The 20,853-nt window shown below is 49.8% G+C and overlaps 8 protein-coding genes across 8 annotated transcripts; 4 read left to right on the forward strand and 4 right to left on the reverse strand.

Moving 5' to 3' along the window:
• Positions 1–1,221: 1,221 nt before the first annotated feature.
• On the forward strand, positions 1,222–3,834 carry LCP9604111_6270 (uncharacterized protein; the record flags this gene model as incomplete). The annotated part of the gene is made up of 5 exons (XM_039074173.1): positions 1,222–1,445; positions 1,517–2,648; positions 2,701–2,809; positions 2,865–3,190; positions 3,238–3,834. The coding sequence occupies 5 exons, from the start codon at positions 1,222–1,224 to the stop codon at positions 3,832–3,834; spliced, it is 2,388 nt and encodes a 795-aa protein (XP_038927796.1).
• Positions 3,835–4,279: 445 nt separating this feature from the next.
• On the reverse strand, positions 4,280–4,778 carry LCP9604111_6271 (DUF2462 domain-containing protein; the record flags this gene model as incomplete). The annotated part of the gene is made up of 3 exons (XM_039074174.1): positions 4,280–4,459; positions 4,558–4,639; positions 4,729–4,778. The coding sequence occupies 3 exons, from the start codon at positions 4,776–4,778 to the stop codon at positions 4,280–4,282; spliced, it is 312 nt and encodes a 103-aa protein (XP_038927797.1).
• A 1,665-nt stretch (positions 4,779–6,443) lies between these two features.
• Positions 6,444–7,313, reverse strand: LCP9604111_6272 (uncharacterized protein; the record flags this gene model as incomplete). The annotated part of the gene is made up of 1 exon (XM_039074175.1): positions 6,444–7,313. One exon carries the CDS (start codon positions 7,311–7,313, stop codon positions 6,444–6,446), a length of 870 nt encoding a protein of 289 aa, XP_038927798.1.
• Positions 7,314–7,673: 360 nt separating this feature from the next.
• Positions 7,674–9,846, forward strand: LCP9604111_6273 (putative GTPase NOG2; the record flags this gene model as incomplete). The annotated part of the gene is made up of 4 exons (XM_039074176.1): positions 7,674–7,771; positions 7,833–8,580; positions 8,683–8,763; positions 8,995–9,846. 4 exons carry the CDS (start codon positions 7,674–7,676, stop codon positions 9,844–9,846), a joined length of 1,779 nt encoding a protein of 592 aa, XP_038927799.1.
• A 625-nt stretch (positions 9,847–10,471) lies between these two features.
• On the reverse strand, positions 10,472–12,939 carry LCP9604111_6274 (uncharacterized protein; the record flags this gene model as incomplete). The annotated part of the gene is made up of 4 exons (XM_039074177.1): positions 10,472–11,519; positions 11,575–12,141; positions 12,192–12,216; positions 12,267–12,939. 4 exons carry the CDS (start codon positions 12,937–12,939, stop codon positions 10,472–10,474), a joined length of 2,313 nt encoding a protein of 770 aa, XP_038927800.1.
• Positions 12,940–13,320: 381 nt separating this feature from the next.
• On the forward strand, positions 13,321–16,089 carry LCP9604111_6275 (protein kinase IKS1; the record flags this gene model as incomplete). The annotated part of the gene is made up of 6 exons (XM_039074178.1): positions 13,321–13,376; positions 13,423–15,453; positions 15,647–15,707; positions 15,828–15,832; positions 15,892–16,002; positions 16,071–16,089. The coding sequence occupies 6 exons, from the start codon at positions 13,321–13,323 to the stop codon at positions 16,087–16,089; spliced, it is 2,283 nt and encodes a 760-aa protein (XP_038927801.1).
• Positions 16,090–16,817: 728 nt separating this feature from the next.
• Positions 16,818–18,244, forward strand: LCP9604111_6276 (phosphoesterase superfamily protein; the record flags this gene model as incomplete). The annotated part of the gene is made up of 2 exons (XM_039074179.1): positions 16,818–17,387; positions 17,444–18,244. The coding sequence occupies 2 exons, from the start codon at positions 16,818–16,820 to the stop codon at positions 18,242–18,244; spliced, it is 1,371 nt and encodes a 456-aa protein (XP_038927802.1).
• A 706-nt stretch (positions 18,245–18,950) lies between these two features.
• Positions 18,951–20,717, reverse strand: LCP9604111_6277 (prefoldin-like protein; the record flags this gene model as incomplete). The annotated part of the gene is made up of 1 exon (XM_039074180.1): positions 18,951–20,717. One exon carries the CDS (start codon positions 20,715–20,717, stop codon positions 18,951–18,953), a length of 1,767 nt encoding a protein of 588 aa, XP_038927803.1.
• Positions 20,718–20,853: the final 136 nt, after the last annotated feature.

Genomic DNA, 20,853 nt, shown 5'->3' on the forward strand with positions numbered 1-20,853 from the left:
TGTTTTCTGTCATTTGATAGATGGTCAAGGGTTGGCACGGAGTACGGAGTACGGAGTATATTATTGCGGAGCGGAGCGAAGCAATTATGTACTCGTGTAAGTGACGGGGTCAATAGGATAGGGGATGTGGGGTGTTAATAGTGTTCATAGTCTATAGTTCATTGTAAATGCAGCTTCAGTCATTCGCCACCTATATTCCCTACCTACATATAGTCTAGAAATGGATATCCAGTGTGCACAACTATATTGTATATCCATATGCGGAGTAAGATATATATAATAATTAGTCGGCATCGGTAAGAACGAGATGATCCAATTGGCTGGTAGTTCTTCTCTAGTATATTGTAGTCTTTTCAATGTTCTTTGTTATCTTCACTTGCTTTTTGGGTTTTCTTAACCTTCGTCGTTCAATAATAATCCATAACCTATGGGCTTAAATACTAATAGGATCTATACTTCTTAGTCGTTTTTTTATAGTCAGAAGGTTAGTTAAAGTCCAAGTGGGAAGATGAGGTAATCAACGCTGCAGGGGAGTGCTGCAACCTACACGGTAGAACAAGGTCTGGATGGAAATTAGAAATTTCGATTTGGACTTTGTCGACTGGGGACTGTCGACTGGAAGAAGAACTGAGTTACATTTAATATTTCGCCTAATGCGCTTGCTTAGACGGAGTACTCCGTACGGAGTAGAACTTCCGGGTTCCTGGACCATTCATGACTCAGGGGCGCACCACATTTCCTCTCATAAGACCAGACCGGAGATCGACATGCCGGTATACAACGTAGAGCCTGCAACACAATACATTGTGATAATGGGCCTTTCTATATATCTATATTCTCATGTATTTCAATTTAGTTGGGATTCCAAGATTTAAAACCAACTCCCATGTCTATATTCAGCATAGATCGTTGTACGGAGTACTCCGTAAACAAGAGCGAAATCCTAAAGTGGTCTGTGCCGGCTGCACGCTAAAGTCGATCGCAGAAAATCTTGAGGTGGGGAACCCCGTCAGCCCTTCAACAATCCTCTGGCCCCTCAACTCTCTCCTCTTCAAGTCATTACCGATATATCTATTCGATAGTTACTTGGACACGTTGACAAATCCTCGCTGACCTGCATAACTCCATTCTCCGCCCATCGAACCTGCGAAGTCTCAAGCGAAGTTCGTTGAGATCTTTGCTCAACTAGGTCGTCGCCGCTACCTCACCCTCTCATCCTGTATGGACTGTAGAAGTACCGGGACCGCTGCGGGGATCGACCCCAAGATTCTGGACAATTGGCAAACTGAAGGCACCTTTTCTGTCGCCTCATGGGAACATCTGGGTTACGACCAATCGCCCGAGTGGGACACCAGCCAAGACTCGAGCCAGTGCGATGCAGATATCGCAGACCTAGGCACCTTCCATGGTCCACTGGCTGGTGAATTCCGTCGTCTGGAGAACAGGTCCGGAACCCCCTCCTGAAGTGAGACCGCGCAGCGCGATGTTGATATGGCTGACACTTGTTTTGTTACAGAAAGCACGATGTGTCACCCGAGAACTTGAACTACCCCGATGGCCTCGTCGAGGGCACTGGCAGTGGCACCCTTAGCCCTAAGACCATCCCATCTTCCACCGACGAGAATTACCATTCGGACGAGGCTTGGCCACAATTTCAACTATACAACCCAGTCGCCATGCCGATGGATGCACCTCTTCTCTACCCCTACGCGAAAGGACCGGACCACTCCAATGGCGCTGTCATTGTCGATGATGTTGAAGAGATGCCTCACAGTGGTTATTCGGATGTCCCAGCGGAGGGCATCATGTCGTTCCAGCAGATTCCACAGTCCTTTCCTATGATTCCCGAGGAATGGTCTGTGATTCCACATGACATTCCCGTCGAAAATATGCCTCTGCCGCAAGAGCCCATGCTACTCTCAGTGGACACACAGGGGAACCCAAAGGATCACTCCCTGCGGGGATACCAGACTTCTGTCCGATCGCTGGAATCGCGGTGGCTCAATAGTCTGGCATCCCAAGTACCCGCCCAACAGATCACCTCGGTCTCTCCAACTGCTGGCCCGCGAAATGCACGAATGGGGCAGGAGTTCCAATTCAAATCTGAGAACTCTTCAGTGTCGGGCGATATGTCAGCAATATACGAGTGCTCCTATTCCGCCACTAGCGATGATGCCGATGCCCCGGCATTTGCGGAGCGCCAGATGGAAGACGATGATTTCCAGTGGAAGACCTCATCGCATGAATCTACTTCACCGGAGGGGTCGCAACCTGCATTCAAACCCACTGCCTTCGTGGTGAGTGAGGCCCCCGCGGAATCTCTAGTTTCCACTGTTCCCTCAAGGCCAAGGACTTCATCAACTGCTGGCCAACGTGCCAATCGACCGGCACCGCTTGCCATGCAGTCCTCGGCTACAGTCAAGAAGCGCAAGACCAAAAACCCCGCTTCAATGGATCACGGCATAACAAGGCCATTGCAAATTGTCCAGGAGGATGGCCAAGGGGGCTCTATTGCGTCTGCGGACTTTGTCTCGCCTCCACGCGGCGCTCGTCGCAAGGGCCCATTGAGTATGGTTGGACGGGCCAATGCAGGCCTGCGCAGGAAAAACAAGGATACTTGTGTCCAATGTCGACTGAACAAGCGCAAAGTAAGGATTTCCACGTACATTTGTGTATTTTCATAAGCTAACCTGTTTGCAGTGTGACGGAAGCGCCCCCTGCGATGCTTGTCGCCCTACACTTCATGAGCAACCATGCGCTCGTGCATGCTTCTCCAGTATTGTCGAGTTTGGAACCTGCAACTACATCTGTATGTATCGATCAAACCCTCCCATGAGGTGTTCAGATTTACTGACTTTATCTAGCTCAACGAGCTGTCAACCACCCTACGGTGGATGGTTCCAACCGAGTTCGGATGGAGATTCCATCTGAATTTGACCTCAGTCAACTCGTGTCTTTGCTCGCCGAGCGCCAGGGACGGTTCAACATCCGTGCTAGCCAGGCCTGGGGCTCTCTCTATGTCCTCGACTTGGGGGAGACCTACAAGTTCCTGAAGACCCTGAGTGAGTACAACGGCAACTCGAAGTCCACTTTCCTAGAGTTCATCGACCGACGAATTGTCGACTCAAAGGATAAATCCAAGAATTGGCTGTCCTGCGTTGCCGACTGCGACCCAATGAATCAAGCCTATGTAAGTGTCCACTTCTACACGACAAGAACGTAACTAACCATCCTCAGACCCTCCTCTCCCAGTGGAACAACATGCCTAGCCGCGCCAAATACAGCTTCGTGTCCCTCGACCCAACAGCCGAAGAGCGAACAATGGACATAAACAACCCAGAAGACCAACGCGAAATCCTCCTCGCAGCGCAACTCTCCCGAATCTTCTGCCGCATGCTCGAAGTCGAGGGCTTCCGCAAGCTTGAGCGCGACTTCTACAACATAAAGTGGAAGCGGATCTCGCACGAGACGCACGTCCGCTTCCTGGGCGAACTCGGCCACATTCTGCTCACGCTGCGGTGGCGCGTGAGCTGGTGGAAGCGGCTCGGCGATGGTGGCCATAACCCCGATCCTACTTCGCAGCACTACATTGACCGCGTCGAGCTGCTCTGCCGCATCCTCTACGTCTACTATACATGCGTGCTGGCGAAGCTGCCCTCCTGGTCAGCGGCCGATGTCCCTAAGGGTATTTGGTCGACGTATGCGGACTCGGAGAATGCCATCTGGGACGATTTCCCCTCGGACTCCAGTGACGGCGGCTTTAACGGTTGGATGGAGCGTGGCCAGGAGTTGATTGAACAGGCTGGTGTTCCGAGCCGCATCTCGAAGTTCTGAGACTGGGATGGTAGACATTGCCTGCGAATATGGTTCGGATGGTAATGTCATTGGCGTTACAATTATAGATACCCTTTTTTTTGCTCGTTGATTTCCTTCTCCTCGAGGTTTCGTTCCATTGGATGCATCATGACTTTTACATGCACGCTCTGCCTTATGATTTGATGATTTCACACATGTTCTATCCTATTCCGCTTGGTTTCCGCCATTTGTACTTAATTACTATTTCTCGACATATATACACTTCTTCTCATCTCCACTTCATCCATCCATCTCGCGTCCATCTCATACTACACTATGCATACATATAAACCATCCAGATAAAAAAAGACAATAGAAACTGGGTATCGATTTCATGCACTCATATAACGAGCTCTAGATAGACGAACTGCAAAGATCGAATCAAACAGAAAAAAAAACATATCATCCATTAATTCCCCGCCCTTCAAGTCGCCTTCTTAGGAGCAGACTTCAAAGTATCCTTGCGAGCCAAGGTCCCATCCTTCCGAGCCGCATTACGCTCCTTCAGCAGACGATCCTTCTTTCCACCAGCCAGCAGCTCGAGATGACCTGCCTTTGTCGCCAGACTGCGTTCTGTCATTGAGGAGAGGCCGGATGTGAGTTGCTAAGCAGCGGTGTTAGTGGTTGTTCTTCTTGTCTCGAAGGGCACAGACTGCAATCCGGGTCGAAGATATAGGGACTGGGAAGCGAGTCGGTGCGTACCTTGGTCAGTCTCTTCTGCTTGATCAGGCCGGCTTTCTTGGGCGCGACGGAGCGGACGCCCGGTCTTGTTGTCTTGGCGGGCCTAGAGAGAGTGTATGTTAGTTTGATTGCTCCTTAGTGGACGGATGGGACTGTCGGCTGTGGCTTTGTGGTTTTGTGTCTGGCACTTACTTCCTGCCTGGGCCCGTGGGACCGGCCTTTTTCAGTGATCCTTGCACCATATTTGTGTTGGGATGGAAATTGGAATAGAGAGAATTGGTGAATCGGCACAATAGAAAGAGGTAGGCAAATTTTTGTAAAGTAGCACTGCCAGCAGCACAAAGTGATTCTGGGCTTCTGTCTCTTTTTTCGGGGGGGTTGCTGGAGGGAAAATTACTTATCGGCTTATCTGGATCACATGTGTTGTGGGCCTGGGGCATGTATTTTCCGTTCCGAAGTATATTTGCCTGGTGGATATAATTTTGGTGATTATGAAGAGGAAAGTGACGATGGAAACAGATGGTGAATAAGAATGAAGGTGGAGCAAAAAAAGAAGAAGTTAAAGGCGAGAACGACCGGGGTCGAACCGGAACAGTTGAGGTAGTGGAAGATCTTAGGCACTTCCCTCGTGGTACACATGAGTATGTTACCACTAGGCCACCCACTGTTGATTCCTTATTATTACCTTTCTGTTTCTTTTCTTTTAGATTTTCTACGGCTTCTTCTCCTATGGGCACAACATCAATATGATCAATATGATTGTGTGCATATAGGAATCTTTTAATCTGTTTCTAGGGCAGTGTAAGTTACGGTTAATACATATGTATGATAATTAGTGATAGACCTAGGCTAGCACTGCATCTTCTGTCGATATATTATCTTGATAAGCATGCAAATTCAAGTTTCGAAGTCCAGTCTACTTTTATATGAAGTTGCATCACATATTGTCCCAATGATAAACACATCTCTTGTTATAGCACTCGGCTACCCATCAATTATATACTTGAACCAAACCTGTTAGTCTACTCACCGGTAATGGTAGCCAAGAAAGGCCCAAAGTACCAGGATACTTTGTTTTCAAGATACACCAATGTCCCAAGCCCATACTACTCTCTAGGATGACCGTATGCAATTGAGTAATGACTATGATGGTCAATATTAGTAGGATGTCGTATGTTCAGACTTTACTGTTTTTACCGTTTGCAGGATGTTAGATCTCAGAGAGGGGCCCTATAGTGGTATTTGCTGTGTCACGTTCGATTTTGGCAATGATAAAACATGTTTCGGTCTCATTGAAGAGTTTCAAGAACTTGGGGGGATTTTCCCGGCAAGCCGACTGGGAAAACGTAGAAGCCGATAACTACATGGTAGTCCAGGATGCCTTCAAGTTGTATTATAATGGTCATGTCCTCAAAAGTGAAACCCTTGGGACGGGTATAGCCCCCCACGGAAGATCCGCCGCCAACAGCCGATCAAAAAACAAGGGAATGCACTCCCGAGGCGAGGCCGATTAGGTTGATCATGTTTAACGGCTCCGCAGCTCGTAGCTCAGGTACCAGACACCGGGGAGGTAAACACTGCCAGGGAATAGTCTTGTGCCTTTCGATGTGGAATGAAACCGATGGAACAACATAGATATTTTTTGTTCGGTCCATGTAGAGATCTGGAAGATCTTGCATATGATGAACGACGGCAGGGAGGTGCTTTGCGGTCTTGGTGTATTGCACTTACCGCCGTACTAAAAGCTACCTATCACCTGGAGGCCTGATCAGATGCCCCCCGTCAACCAACCTACCATCCACTAACTCGACTTCAGAAAATGGAAGGTTCCCAAAGGATCTCTTGATTTGTGGGTTGAAATGTGATAGCTTGATAGATATTGTACATGATGCCAAAAAAAATCCCGATTACTCTCGCAGCTTACCGCCAGTAAGTGCCTCGGCAAGCTTCCTAACACGCTCCTGAGAGACATCCCAGCGAACAGCCTCATTGGAACGGGTCTTGTTGGCAAGATTGAACACAGTCGGGGGGTTACCCAGGTTCCAGATGTTCTCGCCGGGCTGGTGGTCATTGCGCCACGCCGGGTTCTCGCCCTCGGGGAATACCCGGTCAATTTCAGCAGTGAGCTGCTCCTCGGTTGTAATGAAAGTGCGAGCATTCACATACAACGCCTGGAGGTGCTCCTTCCGCTCAATTTCTTTCTGTGCCTGCTTAGACTCCAGGCGTGCCCGAGAGAGGGCAAGGCGTTCCTCGCGGTTGGGGTCGGGCAGAACTGGCTGTTTGTGGGGCATCATCGCCTCAATGATCGATGGCCGAGTGAGACGCTCGTCCTCACGCTCGGGTTGCTGAAGAATGCGGTCCCGCCGATTCTGACTCTCAAGACTGCGGCTGACAATCTTTGAGTCTGCGGACCTTTTGCGCGAGTATAGGTCTCGCAGACCGTCCCGCAGGTTCTGTCTCCGCAGATCTGCCATCTTGTGCTTCCATTCTTGCTTCTCGGGGTTGCTGCTGTTTGGGCTCACTACCCGTTCAGACTTGGGGAGTTGTGTGACCGCATTGAGATATTGTATCCGGGGTTTGTCCGCTCGACGGGCTGGGAAGAGCTCGCGAGGCACGGGTAGAGTACCTCTGATATGAGGTTTGCGGGGGTTGGTGGGCTGAACAATTTTCGGCACATCGATGAAGTGAGGCGATTCTGGCCCAACTCGAAGATTGGAGGAGGAAGCAAATCCTCGGACCTGCACAGTGGCAGTCCGGCTATTGCGGAGGACAGACATACGGCACAATTGAACCCTGTCACTCCGTGGAGTAGTAAAGCTGGCAGGGGATTGTTGTAAAGTAAATTATCAATCAAGATCAATGACACGGCCTCCAGATTAAGCCGCGACGTAACCTGAGGTTGATTACCGTATAATAGGGAGGATACGCGGTCGAGTAAGTCGGAAGAAACAGAAGCGATTTTACCTGGTCCGTGCACGGTAATGTCTTGGCGCCAAAAAAAAAACTCCTTCGCCGCCTTTTATTTTTCTTCCTCTTCTCTTTGCACTCTGCCACTCTCTGTGTTTGGTCTTGCCTTCGACTTTTTTTTTCGTCAGGCACTTACTTATCCTCTCATATTTCATACCACAACCGCTATCATGGGTACAGGAAAGAAGGAGGCCGCTCGTAAAGTGCGGCAGGGAAAGCCCGATGATGGCATGGCCAATGTCAAGACCAAAGGTGAAAATTTTTACCGGTATGTACAGCCTAAGCAAAAATCCTCATTATTTTGTAACAAATACTGACTTAACACCCAGTGATGCCAAGAAGGTCAAGACCTTGAACATGTTCAAGTCTGGCACGCCGCGCCGCAACGCGCAGGGTGATATCACAGTTGCCGCGACTTATCAATCTAAAGAGTTGCCAACAGCCCGCATCGAGCCAAACCGTAAATGGTTTGCTAACTCCCGTGTCATCTCACAAGAGGCTTTGACCTCGTTCCGTGATGCTGTTGCGGAGCGTGCGGCCGACCCGTACCAAGTTCTTCTCAAGACCAACAAGCTCCCCATGAGCTTGATTCGGGACAATGATAAAGTCAACGGCTTGAAGCAACATCAGGCTAAGATGACCATCGAGACTTCTCCTTTCAATGATACATTCGGCCCCAAGGCCCAGCGCAAGCGCGTTAAGCTTGGTGTATCGTCTCTCGAAGACCTCGCTGGCGAGACAGCCAAGATGCAGGACACCTACATTGAGAAGAACGACGAGGGAACTCATGCCGATGGAAGCGCAATTGTTCGCGGCGACGACACTGCCGCGGTCGAAGACCTGGGTCTACTGACTACCTCTCGTGAATCTGTCTTTTCCAAGGGACAGAGTAAGCGTATTTGGAACGAACTTTACAAGGTCATCGATTCTTCTGATGTCATCATCCATGTCCTGGATTCCCGTGATCCCGACGGTACTCGTTGCAGAAGTGTTGAGAAATATGTTCGTGAGGAGGCACCCCACAAGCACTTGATCTTCGTTTTGAACAAGTGCGATCTCGTCCCCACCGGCGTTGCTGTAAGTCTCACTATTTCCCATTTGATATCCCTTTTGAGCACTCGGTTTTTGTTTTCTTTTCTGTCCTGCGTTTTCCTGTTATCCCCCTGTTCCATCGCTAAGTCAAGGCTTCTTCCTGCGACTTCGGTCGTGCACGACTTCGGTTGTGCTTGTTTCAATGGAATTCCGTCTGTTACAGCTTTGGTATATTAACACTGGCCCGCACCGAATTTCGTTATGAACCTAGGTTGACTTGCTTTCGTCTTGAAGGCCTGTCGCAAAGGGCCAGCTGTGTTTTGTTTTTGAGTAGAGGTCTGCTTCTGCCTATTTGGTGGCGTTGTAGCAGACTTCTTAGTAACATCCCACACATTCTATCTTTACACAATGTTTCATTCATTGCTAGTGACTGATTGCTAACTTTGCATCTTTGACTAGGCCGCTTGGGTTCGTCATCTTTCCAAGGACTACCCCTGTCTCGCTTTCCATGCCAATATCAACAACTCTTTCGGCAAGGGCTCTTTGATCTCACTGCTTCGCCAGTTCTCATCCCTTCATTCCGACCGCAAGCAGGTGTCTGTTGGCTTGATCGGCTACCCTAACACGGGCAAGTCTTCCATCATCAACACACTCCGAAACAAGAAGGTGTGCACAGTCGCCCCCATTCCGGGTGAAACCAAGGTCTGGCAGTATATTACCTTGATGAAGAGAATATATCTCATTGATTGCCCCGGTGTGGTCCCACCCAACGTCAACGATACCGAGGAGGACATCCTTCTCCGTGGAGTCTGCAGAGTGGAGAACGTTCACAACCCAGAGCAATACATTCCGGCCGTGCTTCGCCGTGTCCTGCCCCGTCACCTTGAGCGCACCTACGGTATCAAGTACCAGGAGAACTACCTCGATTGGCTCGCGCTTCTTGCTCGCCAGGGCGGTCGTCTCCTCAAGGGAGGTGAGGCCGATCTGGATGGTGTTGCTAAGATGGTGATCAACGATTTCCTTCGTGGAAAGATTCCCTGGTACACGCCCCCACCCAAGGGTACCGGGAAGGGCGAGAAGGACGAGAAGGACGAGGAGACTGTCGAGGGTATCGAGGGCCGTGAGGGTCGACTCGGCGAGATGCCCCGCAAGCGCAAGTTGGATGAGAACAACGAGCCTGCCGCCAAGGCTACGGAGGCCGATTCCGAGTCTGAGCCTGCTCAGGATGAAGCCGTTGATGCTGAGGACAGCGATAATGATTCGATCGCCAACTTGGAGGTCAGCGATGTGGAGAGTGGCGAGGAGGAGTGATTGCTCCATTGGTGTTCTTCAAGGCACTCGAGTGTCATCCCCATTCCGCCCTACGAAAAACAGACAGTATGCCGCCATGAGATCGGTTATGCTAGCTCTTGAAACAACAGAGCTTCAAGCCGAGTCATTCTTCCTCATGTCCGCATTGAGCGGACCTGGCTCTCCACAAGGCATCCGGCATGTGCTTTTATCGCACACAAGTCTGAAGAATGCCTTGCGATATGTCGTGCAGGCCTGCAAAGCGCCTGTCATCTAAAAGCCACGTTATCAACCGTGAGCATCCCAGTACATAATTTGTACAACCCTAGGAGTTCTGGCGTTTTCAGTCACCAGCTCCAACTCAGATACCCGATTCGATGAGGAATCAAAATGAATGAAAATAATTCTTATTTAAACCCTTTCCCGTTGTTTTAATTAGTATCTTAGTACGCGTTGCTCTATGATCCGGTATTACACCTGCTGCCGAGCAACCCGTGGATCGTAAGGTTCGGATTAGTTGGGTTGTGGTTCCACCCTTCAACCACGGGTTGAATCCGGGGAGAGAATTGTGGCAGAAAATAGTGACATTCTTGGTCAAATCCATCTTAACTAGGCAACTCGTAATAAAAGTGCACTGAGTTCCTCTTCATCCTTTCATTTGACCCTTCCAAGGTGCTGGACGAGCTAAAATGGGTCGAAGACCTTGGTAGTTTCGACGATGGGTCGGCACCATCCTCAAAAGATCAAGCACATTAAGCCCACTACCTGGATCTTTGATGGATGGATCAGCTCCAGCACGCAGGAGGACATCCGCAACCTCAAAGTTAAAGCGAAGGCTGGCAATCCACACCGCTGTGGCTCCAGTACGGCCACCAGGGGCATTGATATCGACGTCTGGTTCGGAAGCAAGGATATACTCGACGACTGGAACCATCCCAAACGAGGCGGCGTAGTATAGAGGATGCGTTCCATCAATGGCTATAGCATCAGTCGTGTTTGAAGCAGCGGTTGTTCGTAACAGGACCTGTATCCATGTGCCATAATTTCCGCGGCCAGGAAGAGACCTCGTAGCAAAGAATTTATGGATCATATCTTGTTTGCGCTCCCCAAAACCGCAGGCGGCACCATGTTGTGGCCAGAAGTTTGCGGCGCAAGTCATGAAAGCATGATCTTGTCGTACTTTGGCTGGGTTTTCGGGGTATTTCAAGTATCCCTGTGCAAAGTTGTCGAGACATAGGTACGTGAGACACCTGTGCATGGCTTTCAGGTCTGCAGTTGCAGCATCTAGGGCGAAATATTGGACTCGAGATGAGCGGATCCAATCAGATGTTAGAAAATCTTTGACAGACGCATGCGCGAGATTCAGATAACCATTTTGGTCTTCAGTGATGAGTCCTTGACAAATGTCAAGAATAATATGGGGCGGGACAAGCATCATATCCTCATCGAGTGTCATGCATGTCTCATCCGTGACCACAACTTCGTTGAGACTCCTCAAAGTAAGAGGCTGTTTGGTGAAGCTGAGCCAAAAGAGGGCCTCACGAGCAATCTTCCAGTCGTCAGGGGCAATTCGTTCTAACATACTTGCATATGTCTCGCGTAAAGTCCCTGGGAGGTTCTGTAAGGCCTGTCGCATTGCCCTTACAGATCGCTGCGCGCTCAGGTTGTCCAATGAGAGCTGGACCCAGCGGAATCTATGAATAAATAATTAGATCACAGAAAGCATAGTCAGATCGGTACTGTACTGACGATCCATCGGCATTTCCAAGAAGAGTGGATTCAATTTCCGCTCGGAATTCTGGTGCCAAATTGCTCAATGTACTATCAGTCTGAAGTCGGTATTTGATAAAGGTGTCAATGTCCCCTCGTGACTTTCCGCTTATGTTCAAGACAGATGCATTGGGGTGTCTGATGGAGCCCATAGTGCTTGTGGTAGTTATAAGCACGCGGATGTTCGTGGATAAACTGGCAAGCCTGAGAAGGGAGGCTTCAAGAAGCTGCATATCATGGCTTTCATTGATTGCATCAACCAGAAGGACAATCTTGGTCGTTCCGGAAGCATATTTGAGGATGGCAGCTTCGAGAACAGACAATTCGATAGGGAACCTATGCGCCTGATTCTTCGGGCCTTTGTTATAGATAGACCGAATATCACCCAAAATTGAAGGAGCTGTGCCCGAGAGCTGTGCCACAAGTGATCCTAGGACGTTCCTTGCATTCTGAGAGGCAAAATCACTGATTGTACAATAAAAATAAGCAAGGCACATGGATTGACCTTGAGAAGCCATATAAGTGAGTTCATTTGCAACTTGTGCACTAGCGAAAGTCAGATATAAGATGCAACTGAATTGCCAAATGGAACTTACAAGAGCGTAGTCTTTCCAGTTCCAGCTTTACAACTATGTCAGTGGAATGTCTTAGAGGTTGCGATGGGTACATACATTTTCCCAGGAGGAAGAAAGATCGATTTTCTTCTTGGTTGAGAAACATCTTCAAATAACCGTCAACGAACCATCTACCAGTCCCATTTCTATGTCTTTTTGATGCCCGCAGATGAGAGCTTTCAGGGTTCACAGGAGCGATCCATTGTAGAAGCTCTCTGTTCAAAAATTGGTTCCGCTCTTGAGCTCGAATGTGCAAGTCTTCTTTTAGTGTGTTTGTCAGATCACGAATCTCATGCTGCATCTCCCGATCCACCGAATTATGGTCCGCCATGAGAACCAGTATCAACCACGATTTGACTCTTTCCAGACGGGCCAGATGGTCGATGACTTGCGTCTGAGTAAATGGCCATTTCAGAGCTTGCTTGAGGCGCTTGAACTTTGTCTCGGACGTCTCCAAGTCCACGAGCAAGGATTGAAGGAACTCGTTTGTTGTGTGCAATACTCTCGCCATGACGTCGCGGTCAAATAGGCTTGTTTCCGATTCCTCCCATTTGGCGATATCAGTAGAATGTGCTGCCAGGTGCTCTAAGATCCCCTTTAGAGCGAAGAGCTCTTCGCTGAGTTTTCGCACTTCGGACTTTGCGGTCTGCACCGCTTTGCCATACCTGATCAGGCTCGACAGCACATGGCTGACCTCTATTACGAGACCGGTGATAGAGATCGGGTCCATTGGGATTCAAATCAGGCTAAAACTGGGGTTCTGTTCAAGGTGGTTATCAGGCTGACAATAGCTGTGTGCGTTGTGTAAGCTGCACCCCCACCTGGGTACCTGGGCACTCATAGATCAGCCTCATTTCGCTGTTTCAGACTTCGTAAAGATGCCCGAATTGGGTCTCAATTCGGCTGAAACATCGAGTCTCCCTGGGCTAAGGTATAATTAAACTCTAACTCTCCTCATTTCCTATAAAGAGTACCAACCAGGCATATAAGGAAGGTCAGGAGAGATATTGATTCAAAAGTGTCACTATCCACAACCGTACCTTCACCGCCCCCAGGTCTACATCGTCATCACCGGCAGCTTGCACCCTTATTCCCTCACGTCAATGTTAAAATGCCCGCCGACATGTCTATGATTCCCTATAACGGAGGAAACCTTGATGTTGTTTTGTAAGTGATCCTCAAATATGTGCTACTGGTTATCTAATTGTAAAAGGCGGCACAATGACTCGGTGGTTGTCTTTGACCATGATTCTCAGCAGCTCGTTCTCCGCAATACGTCAGATGAAGACATTGACCATTTGGAGCTAGCCAACTGCCCATTCTGCCATCGCTCAATGCGCGAGAATAGCAGAGAACGACATTGTGGGGATACTGAGCCCGAAGGCGAATTTATTAATCCAAACTACTTTCACATGCTCAACAATAGCCTCCCCAGCTCTGCAACATCCTCGACTCCTCCTTCTCCACGCCATCGCCTTGTTCAGCCTGCGCTGCCCCGTCGGCCTATTAATAACGCGTCCGTCCAACCTACATCATCTCCACAACCACCGCCACAGCCCTCACCACAGGGAATTTCCTCTGCAGCATTCAGTCCAGATTACTTCAAGAGGTTCTTTGTGGAGGAACGAGTGTTAGGCAAAGGTGGAAAAGGAGTGGTGCTGCTAGTGAAGCATGTCCTGGATAGTGTGTCTCTTGGTCATTATGCCTGCAAGCGCGTGCCCGTCGGCGACGATCATGAGTGGCTAGAAAAGGTTCTGGGTGAAGTGCAGCTGTTGCAGCATCTCTCACACCAGAATCTTGTCTCGTACCGTCATGTCTGGCTGGAGAATGCAAAGATAAGCACCTTCGGTCCGAGTGTGCCTTGCGCATTTATTCTACAGCAATACTGCAATGCCGGGGATTTGCATGATTACATCTGTGGCTCTGTTCAAACCTCCACCACTGCGCAGCAATTAAAGGACCGCCTTCGCCGTAAATCTAAAGGCGAACCGGACCCTCGAAGCAAACTCGGAGGGGCTCGTACACTTCAACTAGACGAGATATATTCCTTCTTCCGTGATATCACCTCTGGACTCCGGTATCTTCACGCTAATGGATACATCCATCGTGACCTAAAACCAAACAACTGCCTGCTGCACGAGACCGGTGATGGCATCAGAGTTTTAGTCAGTGATTTCGGTGAGGTGCAGTCTCAAAATGCAATGCGCATGTCTACTGGTGCAACTGGTACTCTTTCATACTGTGCACCCGAAGTTCTTCGTCAAGAATATCCTGGCGGACCATTCGGCAATTTTACGTTCAAGTCCGATATTTTTTCCCTCGGAATGATACTTTACTTTCTATGTTTCGCGGCTCTTCCATACGCGAATGCCGACCTCATTAACGAAGAAAAAGAGGACTTGGATCAGCTTCGTGCAGAGATCACCAGCTGGGCTGGATTTGACCACGCACGCGCCATCCGCTCCGATCTCCCCGAAAAGCTGTATAAGTTCCTAGAGCGCTTGCTCTCGGTTGATCCCAGTCGACGGCCCTCAGCTGACGAGGTGTTAAATGGAATCCAAGTCGGCGCAAATTCAAATGAGAACTTCCGCTTCAGAAAAGCCAGCTCGGGAAGCTCCGACCTGCCTGGGGCGGCTCGGGTCCGCCCATTGGATAGCCAGCAGCCATCTGTAGAGCGAGCACTTTCTCCCACCAAAAGTTTGCACCGAAACCCAGCATCTTTCCGGGGTGACTCGATGTCTGACTCTAGTCATTTTCGAAGCAGTACGGCGCCTGTGTCTGACACCAACGCAGATGGCCCTTCTGCTAGCCCAGATCAAGACATGATCATCCGGCATCGCTACTCTACTTCACCAACTTCTTCTCCAGTCCATTCTCCTCATGAATCATCATCGCCCCTCGATCCGCAGCCCCAGCCTCCGCTCCCTCAACATCATCTCCTCCCACCTCCACCGAGTCGTTTCCCCTTCCTTAATTACCTGACATCTTTGAACCCATTGCTATCCTCGCCTGTCTTACAACTCACTCTCTTCCTTGTCAAGATCATATCCCTTCTTCATCCATGTTCACCGCTGGCCGTCAACCCCTGGATCCTTTACCCTCTCCTTCTCTCTGCAGCATTTACTTTGAGAGCCCGCAGTATCCAAACTCAGACTCTTGCCGTCTTTTTACACTTACTGGTCGTCGGGCTGGGTTTCCGTCTAGGCGCCCTATGTATCTGGCGCAGAAACTCGGATATTACTTTGTGAGTACTCTAATTGGTATGCCTTGCATCTATTATTTCCTAGCACTTTTAATGTACATCTACATGACACTCCCCCAACGGTGCCTCTATTATCGAGTCGATGATGTATTCCATGGAGGCAAGCAGCCCTCAATGTATTACTTGGTTTTTACACAATCAGTTTAGTCTTCCATGAATTGACTTACTAGTCTAGGGTCTCAGACCCATCAATCATTTCCGGCATCGACTCTCCCTGTAGGGCAGTTCCGGGCTCAGTGGGGAAATGTCCCTAAACATGCCCGTTGAGCGAGAAGGGATCCACAGCAGATAAGCTTCCTCAAAACCCGGTGACCTTTACCGTGATGAGCATTAGAAGTACCGGGCATCGCTTGTAGAATATGTTGGTCTCCGACTCTCCGGTGCTCGGTCCATTGCTCGCAGCTAACTTAGTTGCGACAGAAACTCTTCTACTCTTATTGAATGTATGTGCCTGTGGGTTTGTCTGGGACACATTCTCCTCTGCCGACAAATGATTGGATTGTGTCGAGATGCTTCAATCTACCCCTCAAGGCACGTTCCCCACATCTCCACTGGTCTGTTAATTTACAATACAGTAACTTACCAGACGTTGCAAATAGTACAGCTTCAGCACGATAATTTGAAACGGTGAAGCCAGTAATAAAACATCACATGACGAATGTTTATTAATTCTACTCACGTGGACGGGCCAATCGCCCGTTTTAGCGGCTGCGCTGACAATAGCGTAGACTGCGATTTGCCGGCTGGAAGCAAATTGCCCAATCATTTGGCTACAGAATTCCACGGGGCGACTAGGGACTTTCGAGCAATTAGATGCCGGACCCCGACGTTGATCAGCTTCCCTATTTGGTATAGTGTTGCGGCCGAGGTTGTCAACTCAGGTACAACTCTTTCATCTTCATATCGACGTAGATGGAAGAGGAAACTGATCGTCATGGCGATTGTGCAAGTATATGCTTGTAACCAATCCTTGTAACGCTGACAGATGCTAGCGCTTCACTCTCATTTTAACCGATATTTGATCGAGTCTGTTCTCATCCCCCGTGGTTGCTTGATTTGATCTCATTGGGAGACGAGTACTTGAAACTTGCCATCGGGTCTCTCGGGGAAAATATGCGAGCTCCAGTTCTAGGCTGGACGCTCGTGTACAAGCATTTTAGATGCAGGCTTGATTTGGTCGGCGTGCATAGCGCCCACATGGGTTGAAGACAAGCAATTTCCATCATGGCTTGTATCCAAATATCAAATATAAAAGGCGCTCCGTTCCACTGCTGTTGAAGACTTCTTTCTTGAACAACGACAACTTCTTATTCTTCCAGAAGAATCGAGCTAGACAATCCGCCAATATGCATGCCAGTGCTCTTGTTGGCCTCTTGGCCCTCGCCGCCGCCGCGACTGCTGCTCCCTACAAATCTAGTAGCGCTCACTCGAGTTCTTCCATTGCGAATCTGAAGTCCCACGTTAAGAATGTTGTCGTTCTCGTTATGGAGAACCGCTCTTTGGACAACCTTCTTGGTGGCCAAACCATTGCCGGTCTGGATAACCCCATCCACAATGGTCCTTTCTGCAACCCTTACAACGTGACCGATCCCTCCCAGGGACACCACTGCTCAGAGGCCAAGGACTATGACTCCGTGACTGATGATCCTAGCCACGCTGTCACTGGTAACACCATGGAGTTCTTCAGCCAGTGGACTCCTGACAACGCCGCCATTGCCGATGGCAAGTTGGTTCCCAACAACAAGGGTTTCATCCACGAGCAGATTCACAACCATGGTGCTACCGCCAACGAGACTGTCAAGGCTGTGCTGGCCAAGCAAGTCATGAACTACTACACCGAGGCCCAGACTCCCGTTCTGACCTCGCTGGTTAAGAACTTCCTGACCTTCAACCACTGGCACTCTGATATCGCTGGTGTAAGTGGACACTTTGATATCACTGTTTCGAGACTATTATACTGATTTCAATATAGCCTACCTGCCCTAACCGATTCGCTGTTGTTGCTGGTACCTCCGCTGGCCACGGTTCCAACGATGCCACTTTCGGTACCTATGCCTTCACCCAGCGGTCCATCTTCCAGCAGTTGAGTGAGACCAATCACACCTGGCTCAACTACTGGGACACCGCTGGTGGTACCGGTCCTGAGGCCCAATGGTTCGCCTGGACCAAGGCCACCAGCAACGAGGATAAGATTGTTTCCATGGAGCAGTTCTACACCGATGCCGCCAACGGCGCTCTGCCCGAGTTTTCTTACCTGAACCCCTCCTGCTGCGGTGTTGGTACCACCTCCATGCACGACAGCGGTCTGATTTCCGATGGCGAGGCTTTCATCAAGAAGGTCTACGAATCTCTCCGTGCCGGCCCCCAGTGGGAGGAGACTCTCTTCGTCCTCACCTTCGACGAGAGCGGTGGTTTCCACGACCACGTTCCTCCCCCCCTGGCCACTCGCCCGGACAACCTGACCTACACCGAGAAGGCTGCCAACGGCGAAGAGTACACTCTTGAATTCAACCGTCTGGGTGGTCGTATCCCCACTCTCCTCATCTCTCCCTGGGTCAACAAGGGCTACGTTGAGCAAAAGGGTACCAACTACCATGGCCAGACCCAGTCCTATTCGGCTAGTTCTCTGCTCCGCACTCTTGGTTACCTCTGGAACTTCGAACCTTTCACCCCCCGTGTTGAGGATGCTGCCTCTTTTGAGCACCTGATCCAGAGCTCTCCTCGCAAGAATGCTCCCAAGACGCTCCCTATCCCCCACGCCTTCTCCCGCTAGATGTGCAAATGAAAGGGCCGCGAAACCGGCGGACTGGGTAACATAGACTTCATCTAAACTGATAGTATTCGGAATTCAATATACAGATTTACTTTATATTGATAAGAAACCATAGCATCCATAGCTAGTTGAAAATTATAGTAGGTGACAGTAGGACAAAAGTCGAGACATACGCATTCACTCCAAATTAAGCTATATACAGGTGTGATGTCGAGAGAGAATAAATAAACCACACCTCCATCTATCATCCCCCCAGACAGTCAATACTCCCGTAGCTGCTCTGAACCTCCCCAGAGGAGAAGCACGAGTATCATACGATTTCTCTCCTGTTCTGGCAGAATTGTAGGAGTGCAGCCAGAGAAGCCCTCTTTTCATCTTGGACTTCAGTTAGTGAGCGATACCATGGTTTCCCATCTCTCGAGCAGATAGGGGTATGCACCTTAATTTTCCTTAAGGGTAAACCCAGAAGAAATTGGAAGCCCGTTGGTTAGAGGAAGGAAGAAGGAGAGGAAGAGTGGGAGAGGGAGTGGATTAGGAAGACAAACAAAACAAACAAACAGTCGCATGCCTGTTTTCACCACCACCTCTGTTCAAGCTACTATACCAATATGAGGGAGATATCTATAAGAGACCGTTACAATTATTGTTGATAAATACATGGATATATAGGTGGATTAGAGAAGAGAAGCCCCCGACCCCTGCAAAACTATCCCATTCGTGAAGCTTTGAACTTGCTCACACGTTTAGGTTGATCTTCCTCAGGAGGCAAAGTATCCTGTTCCTCGTCGTCTTTAGGCGCGCCGTTGATGCGTCTTTGCATATTGAAGAACTCCGACGCGATCTGCTTCTGGTGAAGCTCCTCGTCATAGTGATCCAATTCAGGAGCCACTGCGGCCCCTGTTTTTACCTGTCGCTCAAAGACCTTTTCGGCTAGAGTTCGGTCATGTGGGAATTGAGGCGGAGAAGGTTTCTCGATTACATCGGAGATCGGTGCGGAGAAGGGTCTGGGCTCTTTTGGTCTCGCGGGGAAGAGAACAGGCGGCACCGCGGATGGAGTTGTATTGGCTTGTTTGCGAAGGCGGGATTCGGTGACTTGTACGGGATTTACGGTTGTAGCCCCAGTAGTAACAGACCCATTAGCAGGACTAGCTGGAGCAGCGGCCCGAGCACTTCTGAACCGCGACGCCTTTTTAGGAACAGTGGGGGTGGCTGGAGAGGGCTCCGGGGCCCGGTTAGTCCGTTCAACAATGGAATCAGCGAGCACCTGAGGCTCGGCCCGTACAGCAGAAGTTCTCTCGGCGATGGTTGGGGGTGTGGGAACCGGTGCGATATCAAGGTCATCAGCGAATGCAACCCGTTTCTTAGGCTTCTTGTTCTCTTTGATGGATGTTTCAACCTCAGCAGGTGTCGCGATCTCGTGCTGCACTTCCTCGGGGAACGTCTCGATATCCTTGCCCATGTTCATCAGGCCTCGGGCATTGAGCTTGGCCTCTAATTCCATCATCTGCTGGTGGTATTCTGCCGGAAGGCGGGTGTGAGAGCGGCCGTGTTCGTCTTCGTTATCTTCCTCGTCGTAGTCGTAATCGTATTCCTCATCAAAGGAGATGTCGCTTCCGGACTCATCCATTTCCAACTCTGCCACAATAGCCCCCACCTCGTTGATCCCATAATCGAGCATTTCGCGGCGAAGTCTTGCTTCTTCCGCAGATTCATTCACGTCCGTCACAGGCGGCTGCATGCGATCTTCGGCAGTCACGACAGACTGGGGTTGAAAGAATTTCAAAGATGCGCCGTTTGGCTGAATGCTTGTATCATCGCCGCTTGAGGAATCGTTCTCATGAATTTCAGCCTTCGAGCTGACCGGATTACCCACCACGCTTTCAAGTGTAGTATCGACAGGAGTTTCAGCAGTCTTTTCCGGCCCACTCGTTTCCGGAATATCCTTGACACCAGCCTTCTTCAGCACATCTAGCAATTCCGAAGCGTCATTCCCGGGCGTGTTGATCTTGCTCGAGACGACGTTCCCATCCTCATCAAGCTCTTCCATAATCTCCTGCATCGGGAACTCCACACCATCCTGCAGCAGTGGCTGGTCATTCGAGACCAAAGCGTCCAGCTCATATTGGGCCTTCAAGAGCCTCTTCTCCATAGTCGCAACGTTCTGCTGCACGTAGTCGATGCGTCTTCCAAGAAGATCAACCACTTGCCCGCGAGACCGCCTCACACCTTGCGAACCAAGTATTGTCCGCATTTCCTTCTGATCCACCAGCGTGCCGCCAAATTCCAGGGCCGCGGCAAGGAACTCGTCTGTACCAGCATCATCTTCTAGGTTGCTGATTTCCTCGCGGAGTCCATCGTATTCCGCTTCCCAGGTTCGCCAGTGGTAAAGCGATTTCTGAAGTTGGAGGATGTTTTCTTCGAGCGCGAGGCGCTGCTCCTCAAGAGCATCGAGGTTAGGGTTCAGTACTCCCATTGTTGTGAAAGCTAAAACTCAGCGGCAGCTTTACACCGACTATGTCAATTGGAACGGAGCAAAGAGAGGGGTTGCCGGAGGCAAAAAGAAAAAAAGTCGCAAAAAGGTGACGAGGGTGTGGTCCGTGCGCATGGGT

This window comes from Penicillium roqueforti, assembly GCF_015533775.1.
Source record: "Penicillium roqueforti strain LCP96 04111 chromosome Unknown scaffold_16, whole genome shotgun sequence".
In the NCBI taxonomy this organism is placed as follows: domain Eukaryota; kingdom Fungi; phylum Ascomycota; class Eurotiomycetes; order Eurotiales; family Aspergillaceae; genus Penicillium; species Penicillium roqueforti.